The 10,378-nt window shown below is 52.0% G+C and overlaps 1 protein-coding gene across 2 annotated transcripts in view; it reads right to left on the bottom strand.

Moving 5' to 3' along the window:
- Nucleotides 1–10,045, bottom strand: part of LOC146789259 (tachykinin-like peptide) — a 160,288-nt gene extending 150,243 nt beyond the window's left edge. For both annotated transcript variants that reach the window (XM_085630874.1, XM_085630873.1), the window contains exons 1-2: nt 9,954–10,045; nt 9,439–9,698 (exon numbers count right to left, since the gene is read on the bottom strand). In XM_085630874.1, the coding sequence (XP_085487000.1) occupies nt 9,439–9,549 (111 nt within the window). In that variant the 5' untranslated portion in view covers nt 9,550–9,698; nt 9,954–10,045. The remainder of the gene's footprint in view (nt 1–9,438; nt 9,699–9,953) is intronic.
- Between the last annotated feature and the right edge of the window lie 333 nt (nt 10,046–10,378).

Genomic DNA, 10,378 nt, shown 5'->3' on the forward strand with positions numbered 1-10,378 from the left:
ATTTGCTGAATATGTTACTCTAATCCCTTCTTTCTGAGAAAGCACCCTTTGTGTCTCAGGCACCAGCTTCAAGAAATAGCCCTGAGAGGGTGCGGTCACGCTACGTCTTTTTGTAAATGCATAGACGGCTTTTTAAGCCGGAATCGTCTGTGTGCTAAGTGTGGTGATAACTCACAGGTGTCATCTATAGCGAATATGGCAGGAGATGTGGCACACAGGTCATTCTTGGAGAGGGGCTGCACTGTGGATTCGTTTTTCTCACACGACCATACACGAGAAAGCAGCGCCCCCTACAGGCACTCCCACAGAGCAAGCACTGATGTACCCATTCACTGCTCTCATAACATTTTAGAAGGTTATTCCACACTGTACACCTTGCTGTCTGAGGTTTTGGGGTGTGATGGAGAGTTCTATTGACAGGTGAGTGCAGTCCAAAACTTAGACGGTTATATTTTGGAGATTTTAATTTGTTTTCCAAATACTAGTCCGACACGATGGTAAGGTCAAAAACGTTTAAGGACAAAACACTCTTCGTTAACACTTCTGTGCAGCTTTAAAAGCGAAGGGACTGCCCCACCTACAGCCAGGCATTGTTACTATGTCCCAAAAAAACTATTACAACTATTAAGTCTTCGTGTGTTTTAGTTGCGGAGAGTGGAGCTCCTTGGAGGACCTAATAACCAGTCTAATTAAAAAAAACAAGATTACCAGTAAATTAGGAGTGATGGTGTCCCTTTCAACAAAAAGGAAAGTGAATCAAGCAAAAAAGAAACTATCGAAAATATTACTAATCACAGGTAACTAATTACCCACGCCAACCCCTACCTCCCAGGGCATGTTTATGAAAGTGTGCCTGAGCTGTCCTGGTAGATGACCGGATCCGCCCTAACAGCACGGTTCTCCCAAACTTTCACACAGCTCTCTTCCTGCAAAAACACACCCAGAGGGTGGCATAAAGACACGGGCCCGAGCCACAAAGATCTTGTTATTTCTGGCTTACTCCTTTAAATATGTCTTACTCCTTTAAATATGGCTTACTCCTTGAAATCTGGCGTACTCCTTTAAATATGTCTTACTCCTTTAAATATGTCTTACTCCTTTAAATATGGCTTACTCCTTGAAATCTGGCGTACTCCTTGAAATCAAGAGGAAGTCAGGCGTGCCACAAGAGCAAACCTCTGCGTTTGTTCTGCTGGAAGTGATTAACAGGCTTGGTTAATCCATCTGTCTGGTTAATTGCAAATGCTCGTCATATCCAAATTGCTACCAATCCGCTAATGTGGAGACAAGGATGAGCAGTGCTTGTGGCTCAATATGTTTAATTCATGTACATACCATCTGTGGAATGCGGGGGTGGGCCAGCCAATTAGAAGGCTTAAAATGTGACCAGCAAGGCCTGCCCCTGGGGGCATTACCGTTTGTTAAATCCCTGCTGCCCGAGTTACAACCAGAGCGGATATAATGCTGTTATAACATTCGCCCATTAAGGAGTCACAGATGTGTGCTGTGTACATTAAATATACTATGCATGACATACCACGTTCACTGGAATGGTCATCGTGCTAATAATCTGGCAGTGCATGATGTACAGTTACTACCTTGGAATTTCCTTCAGTGACACCCTTTTGCCAAGGTATTTTCAACGTCACCTCCTGCATTACCTACTTTAGCTGGGCTGACGGAAGCAGCCTGTTACCGCCGAGAGCGAGGGGCGCAGCGGTTGCTGTCAGAACTCTGCTCCAAGGGTTTCCAGCCATGCTTGATGAGCAGGTGAGGTGCACTGGTTGTCCCTACCTGCGGAACTTGAATAACTGGGGTCTAATCTGACTTTGGCCATTACAGGTGAATCACTTCCGCTTCCTGTGTCGGAAGCAGACCTAACACGCACGGTGCCGCCCTGTGTCACGTGATATCAGCTCCCTTCACACGATGACCCGGTGAGGAGCTAATAGCACTCAGTGGGGCAAAAGATGGGTTCGAAACTCCTGCATGGAGTGGGTTTCCAGCTCAAGCTTGGAGCCTTTGCACAACCAATGCCCCTTGTGGGTGTGAAAACGCCCAAGGACATCAGCGCAGACAAAGAAGCTGCTGTCTTTTTTCAGGGACAATGGGGTAAAAGTTCCTCTTAAGCAGTGCTCGGCACAAAGCCTGCCCCCCAAGGCCCAGCCCCCACCACCCAGGCAGCGAAAAATGCTTGGAAGTTTCAAGGTCTGCTGAAGCAACAGATATTTGCAAAGTAAAAGAAGTCTTTGTACGTGATGCCCGGTCATGGCTTTGTTCCTTTTAACCCTTTTCACCTCCACCGCTCATTGAAGGAGCCGTTCTGCACCCTCTTTACCTGATGCTCCACTGTGGTACCCGGACTGTGGCTACATCTAGACTGTGTGCCTATTTTACAAGCACACTATAATTTGCCATTTACACTTACACTAAAAAGGAAGACCTCTCTTGGGATTGCTTTTGTGTGGCCCTTTCTCTGAAACTTTACAGTCAGCCCCAAACAAAGACAGCAGACACCACTATATCTATGTGTACATGTGTTTACTTGCAGGGCTCTGCCATAGTTCGCCAGAGGAGACCAGTGGCCTTCTCGTGCTTGAAACAACATCCAGCTCTGAAAGCGGGCTGCAGGGACCCATTTCAAACTTGGGCTTAACAAGAAAGCATCTTGTTGACGCATTTCTTTAGTCCTGGATTCGTCTACGTTATACAAACCTGCACCTGGCTGGAGAGTGCCTTGCCGGGGAGAGATTAGCGCAGGTTATTGAATGGGGCTGTGAGGGTGGGCGTATTAAACTAAACAAATCATCTATCCTTGAAAGGGACACAGCAATCACTCCAGAATTCCATTTGCTTAAAAGGGTTCGCAGACCTCGTGTGGCTTCACTTCATATATAATGGAGTAGGGAATCGAGAAAGGTAATTAGCAGAGTAGGACACAAATCGTGGGGCTATTGCCCTAGTCAAGGCGAAGGCATCGCATTCTTTCAATGTTTCAGAGGATTGTAGCTCACCGACTGCCCAGCTGTATATGCAAAGCGCTGTTTTTACACGTAGCTGGCAGCAGATTGAATCGTCGTCTCTTTTTACTCCTTGCTGCATTTTTATTCAGCTTCTGTAAATTAGGAGTATATATTTCGTAGCAGGCGTGGGTGTTACAGATTTAGCAAGTGACATTCTAAGCTTCTGGGCGCTTGTTAGCATCTTATTGCCTGAAAGAAGAAACGAGCAGCAGAAAAGGGATGCCAGGGCTTGCTAACGTCAGACACACCTCTGGATCAGGAGTCACGTCAAGGCAGCCCGCCTTTAGAGTTGATCCTGCTGGCACTGAAAACCTCCTGAGATAGCAAGGAAGTCTGCTCGCGCTTTGTTCTAGTTCCTGAGCAGCTGCTGCGCCCCCGGGATTAGTGGGTGCACCGGGGGGGGGGGGGGGGGGGGGACTGCGGAGCATTAAGGCCGCGGCTCTGAAAGAGGTGCTCACCGCTGGCCGCGGAGAGGTAATTACCGAGATCACTCGGCAGCGCACCACGGGCATCCGGCAACAGAGGCTGGCGCGAGCCCCCGGAGCATTAAAGCAATAAGTGCACCTCGGAGGGAGCGCGCGCTCGTACCGAAGAACAACGCCTATCGGTCTGTTTAAACCACACTTGTTCGCGGCTTCGCCCATGCCTCGCGTTACACTGGCAGTGACACAGCTGGCAAACGGACAGAAACCATCTGCTGATCCGCCACTCTTGAAATCGACTATAATCAAAATACAAATGTACAGACCTATTTTAGAGCACACTTCACACCGGTGGCGAGGGGGCGGGCTCTTGGCGCTATTGGGTAACAATAATGGATGTTTATTGTTACCTGACTCAAGGATACCTGCCGAAGTCCCAATTTTAAGGCGATGTTTACATTTTGAGATCGAACTAAAAAAAAACGAAGAAAAAGAACATACAAAAATCACCCACCAATGTCTACCCAGTGTTCGAACATGTACTGTATCCTGCAGTGGTGCGCCGGTTGCTATATATCTTCTCCTAATAGCGCCTAAAGTCCCAAACCCAATCTCTTTCAGTTTCACTATCACCTTCATCTGTTTAGATGTGTAGGTCTCGCCTGACCCAGCGCATGCGCTGGTCTGGCGAGACTTATTGAGAGGGCTCCAAAAAGTGCTACCAGGCTAGCCTAGAGCTACAGTGCATGTGCTGGGCGCGCGCGCCACTTTTACCGCGATTACTTTCACTTTAGCGGCCACACGGCCGCTTTGATGTTTGATCGCGATCACTTTCACTTTTGCGGCCCCTTGGCATAGCCAATAGGTCTCGCTTTAGGGACCTTATAAGTGTTTAGTTATGCAACTGTTGCATGGCTAAACACTTATAAGGTCCCAAAGGCGAGACCTATTGGCCACGCCAATGCTTGTTTTGTTTTGCCGATTTGACGTTTGTGACCATGTATTTCAATAATGAACACTCCAAGCCACTTCCTAGCCGCTGATGTGTTCAAATAGTTTGTTGTTTCTTAGCTTTTCAAGGTATGCCCCCCACCCCTCTTCGTGGCGTTTACCACGTGCCTCTGTTTCCCCCTTTAAACCTTGCAGATTTGCAACCACGCAGGTCCTAAGCCCTCTGCCTACAAAAACGATTGCATATGAAGTGCTTATTTGCGTGGTGGCGGTCTGAAGGGGGTACATTTGCTTCAAGGCGCTTCATGGGGAAATCGACAGGAAACATACACACGATGTCTGTGCTTTCAACGAGAAGGTTTCCCCACTGACCGCGCCCAGTTTTTGATATGTTAGAAACAACAATTTCTGGAGAAGGTATTTGATTCGATATCAGTTTCAGAAATTGTAAACATATATTGCTTATTAACAGCAAAGCGCACACAGAGTGCATCGCATTGTATTATTGCATCTTCATATCACTTAGCAGAAGGTCCGTCAAAACATTTTGCTTGAGCAATGGTGACATTAGCAGATCACAGAACTACAGCCTCGACTGTGTTCCTTCCAGTACCTCTTAATTTACAGTAAATGTGTAATAACAGGTTCTCGGAGCAGTGTGTAGTGCAGAAAAATGCCGCTGAACGCACCTGCAGGCATTTTCGTCCCGTCAGTGCTGCTGCTGGACAGCGCACTCTCACTTCCGGGTGATGCACTCAACAGCCCTACGATCTGTCCGTTTATCCCAACTGCCCATCACTCCTCAGGGTGCCATTCGCCTCAGAATGCTGCCGCTAACAAGCCCTGATATGGGTCTTCTGTCAGCAGCATGCTGCCACTTACCAACCCTGAACCTGCTACTAAACACCACTGCGTTGGGGCTCCTAACCTGTCTGCGGCCACTAGGCAGCACCGCACGAGGTCTGCTCACTTCAGCATGCTGCTACTGAAACAGCCCTGCTGTGGGACCCCCTCACCCCAGGATGCTGCTACTGAAACAGCCCTGCTGTGGGTCTCCCTCGCCCCAGGATGCTGCTACTGAAACAGCCCTGCTGTGGGACCCCCTCACCCCAGGATGCTGCTACTGAAACAGCCCTGCTGTGGGTCTCCCTCACCCCAGGATGCTGCTACTGAAACAGCCCTGCTGTGGGACCCCCTCACCCCAGGATGCTGCTACTGAAACAGCCCTGCTGTGGGTCTCCCTCACCCCAGGATGCTGCTACTGAAACAGCCCTGCTGTGGGTCTCCCTCACCCCAGGATGCTGCTACTGAAACAGCCCTGCTGTGGGACCCCCTCACCCCAGGATGCTGCTACTGAAACAGCCCTGCTGTGGGTCTCCCTCACCCCAGGATGCTGCTACTGAAACAGCCCTGCTGTGGGTCTCCCTCACCCCAGGATGCTGCTACTGAAACAGCCCTGCTGTGGGTCTCCCTCACCCCAGGATGCTGACACTGAGCAGCCCTGCTGTTGGACCCCCTCACCCCAGAATGCTGCTACTGAAACAGCCCTGCTGTGGGACCCCCTCACCCCAGGATGCTGACACTGAAACAGCCCTGCTGTGGGACCCCCTCACCCCAGGATGCTGACACTGAAACAGCCCTGCTGTGGGACCCCTCACCATAGGATGCTGCTACTGAAACAGCCCTGCTGTGGGACCCCCTCACCCCAGGATGCTGACACTGAAACAGCCCTGCTGTGGGACCCCTCACCCCAGGATGCTGCTACTGAAACAGCCCTGCTGTGGGACCCCTTCACCCCAGGATGCTGCTACTGAAACAGCCCTGCTGTGGGGTTCCCTCACCCCAGGATGCTGACACTGAGCAGCCCTGCTGTTGGACCCCCTCACCCCAGGATGCTGCTACTGAAACAGCTCTGCTGTGGGGTTCCTTCAACCCAGAATGCTGACACCAAGGCGCCCTGCTGTGGGTCTCCCTCACCCCAGAATGCTGACACTGAGCAGCCCTGCTGTGGGTCTCCCTCACCCCAGAATGCTGACACTGAGCAGCCCTGCTGTGGGTCGCCCTGGCCTCACCCCAGGATGCTGACACTGAGCAGCCCTGCTGTGTGTCTCCCTCACCCCAGAATGCTGACACTGAGCAGCCCTGCTGTGGGTCGCCCTGGCCTCACCCCAGGATGCTGACACCGAGCAGCCCTGCTGTGGGTCTCCCTCACCCCAGAATGCTGACAGTGAGCAGCCCAGCTGTAGGTCGCCCTAGCCTCACCCCAGGATGCTGACACTGAGCAGCCCTGCTGTGGGTCTCCCTCACCCCAGGATGCTGACACTGAGCAGCCCTGCTGTGGGTCGCCCTGGCCTCACCCCAGAATGCTGATACCGAGCAGTCCTGGTCTGGGTCTCCCTCGCCCCAGAATGCTGCTACTGAGCAGCCATGCTGTGGGGGTCTCCCTCACCCCAGGATGCTGACACTGAGCAGCCCTGCTGTGGGTCGCCCTGGCCTCACCCCAGGATGCTGACACTGAGCAGCCCTGCTGGGGGTCGCCCTGGCCTCACCCCAGGATGCTGACACTGAGCAGCCCTGCTGTGAGTGTCCACACCTCCGCGCCGTGCCACAAAGCAATGCACTTCAGGGCGCCGCTGCTGGACAGCTCTGCCTCGGTTCCCAATTGCATTGAAATGTGTGATCCCCTCCGCATGCTGCCACTGAACATCACTCCAGTGACTTCCTCGACTATGCATGCTGTCACTGAGCACCTCGGCAGTGTTCCTTTCACACAGGATGCAGCCACTAAACGGCACTGCAGTTGGTAGTTACCTACCCGTGCATGCTGCCACTACACAACACTGCAGTGAGGCTCCTAGCTTCTGCACGTGCCACTAAAGAGCCCTGCACTGGGACTCCTCACCTCAGCATACTGCTACTAAACTGCCCTACTAAACACCCCTGCACAGGGTCTTCTCACCTCAGCATACTGCTACTAAACTGCCCTACTAAACACCCCTGCACAGGGTCTTCTCACCTCAGCATACTGCTACTAAACTGCCCTACTAAACACCCCTGCACAGGGTCTTCTCACCTCAGCATACTGCTACTGAACTGCCATACTAAACACCCCTGCACAGGGTCTTCTCACCTCAGCATACTGCTACTGAACTGCCATACTAAACACCCCTGCACAGGGTCTTCTCACCTCAGCATACTGCTACTGAACTGCCATACTAAACACCCCTGCACAGGGTCTTCTCACCTCAGCATACTGCTACTGAACTGCCATACTAAATACCCCTGCACAGGGTCTTCTCACCTCAGCATACTGCTACTGAACTGCCATACTAAACACCCCTGCACAGGGTCTTCTCACCTCAGCATACTGCTACTGAACTGCCATACTAAACATCCCTGCACAGGGTCTTCTCACCTCAGCAGCATACTGCTTCTAAACAGCCATACTAAACTGTCCTACTAAATACCCCTGCAAAGGGTGTTCTCACCGCAGCAGCATACTGCTACTAAACAGCCCTACTAAACTGCCCTACTAAACACCCCTGCACAGGGTCTTCTCACCTCAGCATACTGCTACTAAACTGCCCTACTAAACACCCCTGCACAGGGTCTTCTCACCTCAGCAGCATCACTTTATTGGGTCTCTATACCTGCACGTGCTGCCACTAAACATCACTTTATTGGGTCTCTATACCTGCACATGCTGCCACTAAACGGCACTCCAGTGGGTCTCTACACCTGCGCGTGCTGCCACTAAACATCACTTTATTGGGTCTCTATACCTGCACGTGCTGCCACTTAACGGCGCTCCAGTGGGTCTCCTCAACGTTACATGCTGCCACCAAACAGCACTTCATTGGCTCTTTACACCCCTACACACTGCCACTAATCAGCATTTTATTTGGTCTCTACACCGTTCGCATGCTGCCACGAAACAGTACCTCGTTGGGTCTTTACACATGTGCATGCTGCCACTTAATAGCGCTTCATTGGGTCTACTCTCTACATCACTGCATGTTGCCACTAAACTGCACATCGTTGGGTCTCTACATCTGTGAATGCTGCCACTAAACAGCACTTAATGTGGTCTCTACACCATTGCATGCTGCCACTAAACGGAATTTCGTTGGGTCTCTACATCTGTGCATGCTACCACTAAACAGCTCTTCATTTGGTCTCTACACCACTGCATGCTGCCACTAAACAGCACTTAATTTGGTCTCTAAGCCACTGCGTACTGCTGCCACTAGACAGCACTTAATTTGGTTTCTACACCATTGCATGCTGCCACTAAACAGCACTTCATTAGGTCTCTACACCTGTGCGTGACGCCACTAAAAAGTCCTTCACAAGGTCTCCTCACCTCTGCATGTTACCACTAAACAGCGCAATGCAGGATAGTACTGAACAGCTCTGGCTGTGTTCCTAACAGGACCACTAAACAGCACTTCAGTGGATTTTTTAAACTAGGCATGCTGTTACTGATCAGCCCTCACACCAGTATGCTGCCACGGGTATCTATGCAATGTGTCTCCCTCACTCGAGCCCTCCTCACACCACTATGCTGCCACTAGACATCTATGCAATGTGTCTCCCTCACCTGGGCACCCCTCACACCAGTAGGCTGCCACTGGATATCTATGCAACGAGTCACCCTCACCTATGCACCCCTTACACCAGTATGCTGCCACTGGACATCTATGCAATATGTCGCCCTCACCTGGGTACCCCTTACACCAGTATGCTGCCACTGGACATCTATGCAATATGTCGCCCTCACCTGGGTACCCCTTACACCAGTATGCTGCCACTCAACATCTATGCAATGTGTCTCCCTCACCTCGGGATGCTGCCACATAACAGCCCTGCGACGGGTTCCTCGCCTAAGGATGCTGCCACCAACTAGTTTTGTCCTGCCCCCCTGGCTTCAGGTTGCTGCCACACCTAAGCTGTATCCTCTCAGGAAGTTGCCACGGGACAGCCCTGCGCCGGTCCCTCGCCATGGATGCCGCTACGGCCAGCCCTGCACCTTGCCCCCTCACCTGCAGTTGGTCGTTGTAAGGCCAGTCACTTTCTTCGCTGAGTCCCATTTCGCCCGCGAGCACTTGTGCGGAGAGCAGCAGGAGGACAGCGAAGGCGACGAGGACCCTCATGGTGCAGCCTTGTCCCCGGCAGCAAGGAGGCGCCTTTCACCGGGCAGGTCGGGGGAGCTCTGTCCCTGGCAGGTGCAGCCGCTGCAGAGAGCAGGCGTACTAACGCTGCTGCAGTGTCCTTGCTGCAGCCGGAGCCTCAGAACTTCTCACTGAAACACAAGGGGAAAGGATTGCTTAGACTTCTAACAGTCGGGAGTGTGAAGGGTGGGGCGGGAATCCAGCTGTTCCAGTTAGTTGGAAATACAATACAAAGCAGCCCATGAAGGCTACACTCGCAAAAACACGCGCGCACACAGGGTACTTCTCAATGGCTGTCTGTGGGCTGGGTATAAAGCGCACTCGAGCACACACAAAGTCACCCTGGAGCAGTTTAGGACCCCTCTCGCTGTCTAACGCGCACTTACAGTCCTGCTTGTCTGCTTGAAAGGCTGCGCCACTCCCTGCCTCTGACACCCTCAGCATGCGTGACTACGCGCAGAGAGAGCGCGCACCTTATATACCTAGAGGTGGGCAGGGCCGCGGTGCTCCCAAATCTAATTATTGCACGCGCTCTGCCTGTCTTGTGACACAGGCGGCCGCGTGACGTGTTTCCCCACGGGACCCTGATCAATATTCAATGCCAGTCTGCCGGATACCTCCCTGTCACCCTCTCATCCACACCCCCCTCCTCCTCCTCCGCCATCTCCCCATGGGGGACTTACTCGGGGGCGACCCGTGACAGGCGGGCTGCAAAGTGAGGCTCAGGTGACGCAGGGAAAACGATAAAAGTTTGGAGCATGATTTTCGACAAAGATGAAACAGTTACGGTTGGGGGTTGTGGTTTTCATTC

Source organism: Triturus cristatus, chromosome 10 (genome assembly GCF_964204655.1).
Source record: "Triturus cristatus chromosome 10, aTriCri1.1, whole genome shotgun sequence".
Taxonomy (NCBI): Eukaryota; Metazoa; Chordata; class Amphibia; order Caudata; family Salamandridae; genus Triturus; species Triturus cristatus.